Raw genomic sequence first — 10,759 nt, forward strand, 5'->3', positions numbered from 1 at the left:
AAATATGTGGGGACATCTCACACACGGCCATCCGACCCCAAGCTAGGCAGAACCTATGTTATGGGTGTCGGACAGGTGATATATCTACACAAATACATAGATAGATAGATACTAAATATGAATATCAACACCCAAGACCCGAGAACAAATATCTGTGTTTAAACAAATATCTGCCCCAGCCGGGAATCGAACCCGGGACCTTCGGCGCAGTAGTCAGGGTCACTAACCACTACGCCATTCGGTCGTGAGATTAAACGCCTACGTTCAACAGTGGACTGCTATAGGCTGATTGTGATGAAATAAAACTCAAAAATATCAACTATCGTCGCTGTTATTCCAAAATGTTGAATATTTCATAGAATATAGATTTCAGGTTTTGAACTTTGAAACGATTCCATAAAGTACCTATAAAGATCAAAACCTCAAATCTTTTTGCGATGATATAGAACATTTTGCAATAACAGCGACGCTATGCTCTACGCTCAAGGAGAATATATTAAAACGACACGGTCATATATCATTTAATACTTTCATTAGGACTCTTCTGCTTTAGAACTCAGGAAAATTGGCCAAAATAACTATGTTGCCCAAGGATCAAGGATAACATTATGTACAAACGACACGAAAAAATCTTATGCTCTCGAAACTCGAGAACAAAGAAATGTCTATAATATTAAATGCTGTGGCCTCTTTCATCGACGACTTTCGTATTCCACCTACCATTGCCATTCTATGTCACTTTTCACCGCTAGCGAGTGTATTTCCATTCACCCTAAACCTCGCCTAATCCACAGATAATCGACGCGAACAACCCGGCGGAGGTGATCGAGTCGTTCTCGATGTCGGACAAGCACATCCTGTGCATCGCGTCGGTGCCGGGCGCCGCGGCCGAGGACTACGCCGAGTACGAGCAGCGGCTGCACGAGGAGAAGGCGCAGGTCACTACACTACTATATAGTCTGCAGTATCGCCGAAGCGTCGAAAACTAGCTGCGAGCCGCTGGACTAAGCCGGAGCGAGGCCAAAAGTACAGCCGATGATAGGCGGAAGTGGCGGACGTTAGTGGAGACCCTCTGCACCTCTGGGGTGCCTTAGGAACACAACACATCTAATGCACGACAATCTTTATTAAATTCTGACGTCTAATCCCGGAATAGGTGGTCAGAAATGACTCGCAAGCAAGTCCCCCGCTTTTCACTGTATATTTGCGCTGACGTGGTATTGTGAGCCGTATCGCCGTTCGCCGGCAATCTTTATCTACGTGGAAAACGTACGATCCTCTAATCAAATCGCGCTAAGTAACGCAAATCGCGAAATAGTCACGTTTATCCACATAGATAAAGATGCAGTGCAGCGGATCCTGGAGTATTATTTAAGCTCCTGCCCGAGATTCAACTCAACCGCGATAATGTAACCAGCGAACGAAATCGTGTATAACGAGGCCGCCATCATCCTACCATCAAGAGTTTAGGTACAGTTTTGTCGGTAAGATTTAATTTTTCTACACAAGAACAAAAGATAGTGAAGAAATATGCTTTATAATAAAATCCTTGTATGATTTTCCCAACAGGCTCAGTTCACTGCGTCCAAGAGTGTCTCGATGGACAGCCAGAGCGGCAACGGAAGCAGCAGCAATACCGACTCCAGCGACAAGGATGTCATTGTTGGCAGCTCCAAATTGGTAAGACTTATATCATGAAGTATGTTTATAAGTACGCCTAACTATTTTGTAGGGTCTCAGCAAAATTCAATTAAATAAAGAATTTCTTGAACGTTCACCGTCTGTCTCATTCAGTGATTTTAAACTTGCAGGGTAATAACGTAAGTAACATCTAACAACATGTGCATCACCAATTAATAATTGGTAAGACTAGGGCGCCTAAGAGATGATGCTGACATTGGTAGGTGTCAAAAAAACTAACAAGAGGTTTCTTTCTACGATAAAGATGAGAAATCGATATGCAATTCATATTCATTACACGATTAATCATTATAATTTTCCCACCACAGGTGCAGTCGATCCTGCTGAGCCCGCCGTCGTCGCCGGTCAAAGAACCGACTGACACTTCGGAGGTGCCGCAGGACATACCCAAGGAGTGCTCCGCAAAGGAGATGGAAGACAGCCCTCCGCTCAGCTCTACGCCGCAGAATCGTGAGATCAGAGTTATAATAATACACTCAAGAGCAATGAAAACGACCCAGAGACATATGGAACGTCAATGGCAGTTGGAACTTTTTCATTGTACATGAGTGTATAATGTATTTTTTCTTACTTGTCGTAGATTTTGACCAATCCTGGAGTGTCTTTTTATTTGAATTAATTTAAAAACTAAGTTATGAAATAAAACATATTGACAAATGAAATACTTTCAAGCAAAAATGATTGATTTCGTAATTAAACCATTTATTTTGGACGTATAGTTTATTTGTTTAATAGTATTTTAATTAAAAAGACACACAAAGATTGTTTACCTTTTTCGCCAAATAAGAATGAATACAGTATAGTTGGATTGATGGGAAAGACTATAAAAGTTGATTTTTTATCAATCACACAACTTTAAATTGCCATTCCAAAAAGCAATAAATATGAGTTCCAACTATAGCCTTGAAAGACGTGCTACTAGAGCCATCCAACGTATTTTTTATTTCATTGACAAATTGTCTTCCATTAATTCAAAGCAAACATCGAAATTGTCTCTATGGAAATGGGAACCGGCTTCCTAGCCCTTTAAAACTATACTCAACTATTCAACCTCACATTCCTCCCACAGCGGAATACCTCGGCTCCCCCGAGCCGGGCGTGGACGCGTTCGCCCAAGAGCAGTCGGACACGGAGCAGCGGTCCGACCTGCCGCCCGAGCGCCCCGTGTCCACGGTCATGGCCACCATGTGGCTGGGCACCAAGAGCGGCCATCTGTACATACACTCCGCCATGGGCAACTACAGCAAGTGTCTCGCTAGGTGAGTAGTACATGAGCTAGTAAAGTCGGACAAACTTGCTCCCGGAGTGACTGTAGTGAGATTAGTGAGTGCTAGGTATAGTTTTCGGAATATTTAGGCTGTTTTCTATGTTATAGTATGTCAAAAAGTTTTCGTATTAAAGTTTCTTAAAATATTTCTATCACTGGGTTTATCTAACAACCTAAAAAACCCCGACACTTTCCAGAGTAAAGCTAAACGACGCTATCCGAAGCATCGTGTTATGTGCTTACGCTTGCTCGGTTTCTCTAGCGGACGGGCAATGCATTTTCATTGAGTAGGATAATATCCTTTGTTAGATTTACTGAAAGGAAAAACTGGATTTACCAATTATCATCAACGATCTCTCCACATTGCAGAATAAAGCTAAACGACGCCATACTAACAATTATCATCAAACTCTCCACAGAATAAAGCTAAACGACGCCATACTGAGCATCGTGGTCTGTGCGTCGCGGTGCGCGGTGGCGTTGGCCGACGGCCGGGTGGCGTTGTTCGCGAGACAGGCCGACGGCTCCTGGGACCTCTCGCAGTACTGGCTGCTCACGCTCGGGGACCCCAAGTGCTCAGGTGAGATGGGTAAAGTGTGCAAAAATGTCATTTCAATGGATTATAACTTAAGTCTTTGGATGTAAGTGCACTGTGCACAACATTGCTCAAGGTATTCATAGAGGATGGAAAAGTTTTGTAACAATTTTGAGATGGCATAAGCAAGAAACACACAAATACCGAGTGTGAAAAATGTATCACGATGTCGCGTCTATGTTGACGGAAGTTAGCATGTAAATAGCTATAACAATGCCATAATATAGCCTATTTTTTTACATGTCGCCAATTAAACACGCGTATCTACTTTCTAATCACCGTCTGCATGGTAACACATACCCAAACACCCACAAGATATTTAAAACACCCCAATTCTCCCCGGATTTCCTTTAACAATCTTTATACTTAAAATTCCAGTGCGTTGCCTGAGCGCGGTGGGCAACACGGTGTGGTGCGGCTACCGCAACAAGGTGCACGTGATCGAGCCGCGGTCGCGCCAGCTGCTCTACTCGCTGGAGGCGCATCCACGCCAGGAGAGCCAGGTGAGGTGTTCATATACATCATTGAAAGAAAGAAAGAAAGAAAGAAAATACATTTATTTCACACACACACGGAAACAACACAAAAATAAATAATAAAGAGGTTTAAGTAAAGGAAAATGAGCAAGGGTGTTGTTTCCCGGTGCAGAAACGGGTTCTAGCTCAGCTTGGTGCTATGATAAACCATAGCGCTGGTTTTCGGCTAGGACCCTGGGTTAAGTCACGGACTGACTTGACATGAAATATTTTATTCAATTAATCACATAAAAAGTAAACAAATAAGAACTATAGTTATAGATACTTATACATTAACATAACATAACATAATTTAACTGTTAAAATTACTTATAACATTGAAACTTGATATGAGCGTTTGCCCACATAAGCTACATTCTAGCTTGGGGCTCATAAGCATGTACCTTAGTCGTAAGCTTCACATGAATAAAATATTTTTGAATGAATGAATGAATGAAATGAATGAATGAACATAAATTATATACTTTGACATTCACCTTCCTAGAGTCCACCCACCATTGACCTACAGGTGACGCTCCCTGGGCAGTAAGAAACTGACGCTAATATGACAGCCCATCATTTGACCACAGTAACAAACCTCTAGTGACGCCAAGTGCATGTATATAGATGTGCTATACACATTGTCACTATCCACTGAATACCCGTGACAATGTGTTATCACATCTTACGCCTCGTATACAATATACATACATATTGGCGTCGACATTGACCTTCCTAGAGTCCACCCGCCATTGACCTACAGGTGACGCTCCCTGGGCAGTAAGAGACTGACCCATTACTTAACCATGGTAACAAACTTTTGATGCCCTCTAGTGGCTCGTTTCACGCCAAGTGCTTATAAATAGATGTGCTATACACATTGACACTACCCACCGATTACCCTTGATAATGATGTCGATTCTGAAGGCGGAAATTCTAATTTTAATGCTGTCAAAACCTTAAATTATTTGTTTAAAATTCGACTCTATGACTGTTCCCTGTTAAAATTTCATTTTATACTAGCAATTTTTTTGGTTTGACAGCGTTAAAATTAGAATTTCTGCCTTCAGAATCGACATCAATGTGCTATCACATCTTACACCTGTTACGTAGTGTATATCCTACCATATCGTAAAACTACTTGTTTATAAACTCACCTAAAAAAACCAACCCATTCCAGGTCCGTCAAATGGCGGCAGACGGCGACGGCGTCTGGGTCTCAATAAAGATGGACTCCACCCTCCGTCTCTACCACGCACACACCTACCAACACCTCAAAGACGTGGACATAGAGCCTTACGTCTCCAAGATGCTTGGAACAGGCAAACTCGGCTTCTCATTGGTCCGGATCACGGCCCTGTTGATAAGTTCTGGGCGGCTGTGGATTGGCACTAGTAATGGGGTGGTGATCTCGGTGCCGCTGACTGAGTCGAGTCGCGATTCTGTTGGCGGGTCGCTGCCGTCCGTGCCGCTTTCTGGTGAGTTGGGATTGTTATTTGCAGGTGAATGTTGGTTGACTGGTACATTTACATTGTACACATCTTATAGTACAAACTTAAACTACCGAACAGTTAATAAATAATGTAACTATAATTTTGTGTTCATGAAATACACCTGCAATTTTTTGAAATTCCAGTAACTATTAGTTAATAGTTTTAAACATCGCGTAAGTGTCCATAGCGCTATTGCTGTGTTGGTTAGTTTGACCCGGTATAAAAGTGCCAGTCCTATCTACTTGTTTAACTCATATTTACCCCGTCCACTCCTCACCCCCAGGTGCGGACCGTCGCTCGCTCCCCACCGGCTCCATCCCCTGGTGTTCCATGGCGCACGCTCAGCTCAGCTTCCACGGGCACCGCGACGCCGTCACATTCTTCGTGGGCGTCCCCGGCGCGGGGTCCCCCGCCCGGTCCCCCGAGTCCCCCACAGGGGGCGCCACTGGGGCCCCGATGCTCGTCGTGTCCGGAGGGGAGGGGTATATCGACTTTAGAATAGGTGAGTTTGTCGCGTGCGTTGTTATTGATGGCCGTGTTCAGACCTATAATTTGTAATAGCGTGAGTCGTATGACGTGTGGTTGACAGATGCGTCGTGCATAGTTCGTTTTGCCTCGAAAACGCACTGAACTGAACTGAACAAATGACAAATAAAATGTATGGATTTGGCAGCTCTCATAAGACTCATGCTATATTTTACAAAGTATAGAGTCCGGGACAGTGGGTATTTGGTTTCGTTGAAAGTATCGTGTAAAGCAAAAAAATATTACGTTTTGTACCCACGACTTATGGAAGAATCCACGCACGTACGCCTTTAGCGTACAGTTTAAACAGCCCTAAAATTACAATTCTGATTTTAATATTTATAAAAGTATTATCTTAAGTTAAGTTTTTTATTTATATTTGATTTACGGTGCGGCTCCAATGGTGCGTTGCGTCGCCGCAGCATCGTTACTGCCGTTCTTTATTTGGGACGACGCCGCCAGGCAACGCACCAATGGAGCCTCACCCTTATAGATTACAACCACCGCTGTTATATTATTTTATAAGTGCATGGATGCATTTATCCATCGTTTGTTTGTGTGAGCTTCATAAGTAAAGATTCAAGTTTAATACTCTGTTATAATTCTTAAAATTCTTTCTAAACATTTTCATAATGTGATGTTTATTTGTTAAACAAAACAAGCAATATGCACGTTAGCGGACGCTTCAGATAATTTATATTTATGCTTTTTTGAGTATTTAAATAAATGTTTAAGTAGTTACTAAGCTTTGCTTGTCATCATTATGAGCTTATTAATATGTTTTATTATAGCGACCATGCCCTTAATACGAAACCCTCGAACGAATTTAAAGTTATCCTTTTAATCCTGCTTTTGTGCCTATTGTTTGATTTGTCTTTTGGTGCTGTTTTTCCATTAAAATGTCGAGATTTTTTATATAAATCCTAACCAATAATGCTTCCCCTCCACCGATAGTATAACAATCCATTTAATATTCGCAGTATAAAATCAAAATCCCGCTAAGTTCATAAAAAGAACTAACAATCCACATTTTAATCGACGACCAGCACTAACAAGAGTACCCATAGACTATAGACTGTACCTTTTTTATTATGTAGACCATAGACAAGTTATTGTTTTCGTCAATTTACTTTTTTTTCGAATAGAGGAGCACGCCGATGACGTTCGCGACACCGCGTCGCACCTTATAGTGTGGCAGATTCTCTCTGAGAACTGAATGCGAGTACCTGATTCGAATAAGCTTTATTTTACTATAAATAACACACGAAATGGTACGTCTACCCTCATTTTCACGGCGCTCAGGCTTGTTTCGTATGGGAGTCGTTTGCGACCACTGAGAAATTCTTGTAAATGAACGTTTAGTAATGGATACAATATACATTAGGTACTGCCTTTACATTAATTGTACAAATCTGTCTACCGTTATCGATAGTTTCGAAATTATCGAAACAAAACCAAATATAGCTTTTAAAACGCTCTGCTTACTTTAATAACTAAGCAAAATTGTGATGGTATAACTAACTAGTGCTGTAAGTTTTCTTAATCAAAATAAATAAATAAATCAACATTGAAGTTATATCGTGTAATGGTCGAAGTGGTCGCAAATATTCACATACCTGAAATAAGTTTAAAGCTTATGGATTTAACATCATGCTAACCATTTAACAAGCTCAAAATTTCACCAAGACGCATGGTCGTACCATAAAATTCACAATTAACACGTTTACTATCATTATATGGTTTAATATATCATTTATTATATTATTTTATCATAATTCCATAACACCATCGTAACATTATGTTAACATCGGTTTGGTATTAAACATCTAATAAGTATCATACATCATATCATTTTATTTATGTACCTAGGTATTTTTATAATAATTATAAAGGAGGTAAGCGTAGTTTAGTTTAAAAATATTTTTATTTTGTCAAAATTATATACGTGTATATTATTTGCTAACGTGTATATTGCTAACGGCATCCTTTAGAGAACTAAGTATACTAATTTAGAACAATGTGTGCTTTATGAAATGTTATCTAAACATAAAAAATAAAATACTGAAATCCAAATAATTCAATACCTTTATTTATCTTAAATCTCCATACCAGTACAACCTACCAATTAAAAAATACACTTTCTGGTACATCCCATTGTTATCCCACAACAGTTTTCATTCCATCAAATCCACCCAACAAAAACGACACCACCCTTTAACACTGCCCACCCTTACAGCGGACTCAGAAATGGAGGACAGCGTAGTAGTGGCCGAAGACGGGTCGTCAGGCCCTAGCTCCCTCGCCGAGCGAGCGTCCAAGTCGCACCTGATAGTGTGGCAGGTGGCGCCCGCCTAACGCAAGCCGCGCCGCGCCCGCCCCCCGTCAGAGTCTGACTACGTCTACGTCTGCATGACTACCAAACCTGAGAACGTGGTTTAATAATGAACCAGTCACATCCCGGGAAGTCAGAGACGGTTGAATATCTATCCGGGACGTGAGTGGTTACGGCTGGTGGCTTTGAATGACGGCTGAGCGATGGATTTAGAGAGGCTGGTTGGTTGAAGCGAAGTGTTTGTTGACAGTCGTATTGAGTAAGCTTTGTTTTACAGTTCCTTAGCATGGTAATGATAATTTTGATCATAAACTAAACTGGCTTATGTCTAATGTTCTTGTATGTTCAGTTTATGTCTATAAATATGTAAGTATAATAATTTTCTGTAGCGATGCAATGCGATTTCTAATTACTTATCCGTAAATTAGTACCTATGTATGTTGCAAATAAGTTTTCTCGATAATAATATGAGAAGTTTGCTCAGCCAGCTAGTCATTCAAAGCGACTGCCCAAGTAGAAGGATTGTTAAGGAAATATAGGTCAGTATTGTGTAACTTACGAATGGTCTTACAAGATTTGGTTGCGATGGCAAATTAATATTTAAGTATTAATTAATTTTGTGTGTAGAGTTGGTCCTTCAGTCCTTTTTTCGCCTTCACATTTTGGACTTTTCTATCAAAGTGTGTTGGTTCACCTATTCACTATCACGTTCAATTGTTTTTGAGGTACACTGCTGTCTAAAACGATGAATTTGTATTCATGTGGTAAAAGCGATGAAATTCTTCCTTGTATTAAGGTTTATGTAGCAGATACCTCAAAACCAATGCTCCAGTCTGTCCTAGTGTGATTTCTCACCAGTACACAGGCATCCGTAGACGATTAGATATCTTGAGGCGCTGAGCACGGCACCAAAACCTAAACTAGACATGTAACCTCACTTATATCACTATAGTCTTTATTGCTTTAGGCTGAATATACTGTGTGGCACGCTATAGGTCTTTAAATTGGAATCGATGCTTACGATTCAATATTATTTTATACCAAGAGGTATATTTAGAATTTTCGATCATTTCCTCTAGCTGTAAACACGTTTCAATGACCCTTGAGTTTATGACTATAATCATAGCGTGTGAGTTTGAAATCTGACTTATGCTATTCGAGGAAATGTTCTAGAAAATATAAGTAAAGTGTGTAGATGCATGCAAACAAAAATGTAACATTCGAAGGAGGTCGTGAAAAGATAGAATCATAAGAAATGATCAGGATTCTGTAGTGTGATGGATTGCTCATACGTATCATTGTGAATGGGTCGTGATGGTGTAAACTGTAATCTCTATCAATACTTTGTGGGGATGATAGTGCTATTGTAACAAAGACATGGGTGTGTGCGTGTGTGTGAGTGTGTTAGTGTGTCTGCTCTTTTGCTACATTCGCCTTGTTTAGGCTTATTGGTAATGTTAAGGAAGTTGTACAAGATGTAACCACCAAATAAAACATTTTAGTAGTGATAGAGCTTAAGGTAGACGCGAGGAAGCGTATGAGATTTTTTATATTGTAATGTGTAGTAACAAAATAGTTGTACGAGCGATGAATTTTGTTATTTAATGCGAAGATGCTGTACGTTATCCATTATGGCTGTGGTTTCAATCTATATCACAAGTGTATAGTGTACTTTGTTTTTGTTATTTATTTATATTTTGTTTTTAGCATCTGACACGCGCATCTCGTAATCACTTGTTGAAGAGATGTCGCATTGTTGTTTTTATGACAGATTATTTTAATTTCGGTTCATTAATGGTGCGACAGTAATTTAAGCCTAAATGATACTTCTATCGACATGAAATTAATGTAAAATACTTGATAGTAAAAGTATTTGATATACCTATAATAAAGATTTGGATTTTTTCCGATGAATACAATAATATTTATCTATTTTGCTCTTTAGATATTTTAAATAAGTTATTTAAAAAGTTGCATTGAAAGCTGGTTAAAGGGGTGTATGATTAAAATTATATGTTATGTATTTCGTGATTAAGTTATATTTTATTTTCAATATTTTTGATGTACTTAGACATAGAAGGAATCTCCCTCTAACCATCTTGGAATGTAACAACTAGTCACGACTATACGACCTATAGATATACATATTTAGCTAGGTGGTCGTTGTTTTGCTGATTTTAGCAAAAATGTTATTTTATTAGTTGTAATTTGTAAGATATAAGATAACCAAACTCATCAAAAATCTTAATGTAATATGAAGCGACCTTTGAGTGTGATAAATGATAATACAAATTTGAAAGGGATATTGAACTAAATTCACGGATACTTTAA

General features: G+C 39.7%; 1 protein-coding gene across 5 annotated transcripts in view; it reads left to right on the top strand.

The window, feature by feature from the left end:
- LOC105385470 (JNK-interacting protein 3) overlaps positions 1-10,759 on the top strand; it is a 34,653-nt gene extending 23,894 nt beyond the window's left edge. For 3 of the 5 annotated variants that reach the window (XM_048632453.1, XM_048632455.1, XM_048632456.1), the window contains 9 exons: positions 795-938; positions 1,570-1,680; positions 2,010-2,151; positions 2,771-2,960; positions 3,388-3,548; positions 3,942-4,066; positions 5,259-5,556; positions 5,855-6,073; positions 8,333-10,759. In XM_048632453.1, the coding sequence (XP_048488410.1) occupies positions 795-938; positions 1,570-1,680; positions 2,010-2,151; positions 2,771-2,960; positions 3,388-3,548; positions 3,942-4,066; positions 5,259-5,556; positions 5,855-6,073; positions 8,333-8,451 (1,509 nt within the window). In that variant the 3' untranslated portion in view covers positions 8,452-10,759. Of the gene's footprint in view, positions 1-794; positions 939-1,569; positions 1,681-2,009; positions 2,152-2,770; positions 2,961-3,337; positions 3,356-3,387; positions 3,549-3,941; positions 4,067-5,258; positions 5,557-5,854; positions 6,074-7,241; positions 7,368-8,332 lie in introns of all 5 variants that reach the window. The other 2 variants (XR_007268165.1, XM_048632454.1) reach the window with 2 other exon arrangements.

The sequence above is a fragment of the Plutella xylostella genome, chromosome Z (genome assembly GCF_932276165.1).
Source record: "Plutella xylostella chromosome Z, ilPluXylo3.1, whole genome shotgun sequence".
In the NCBI taxonomy this organism is placed as follows: domain Eukaryota; kingdom Metazoa; phylum Arthropoda; class Insecta; order Lepidoptera; family Plutellidae; genus Plutella; species Plutella xylostella.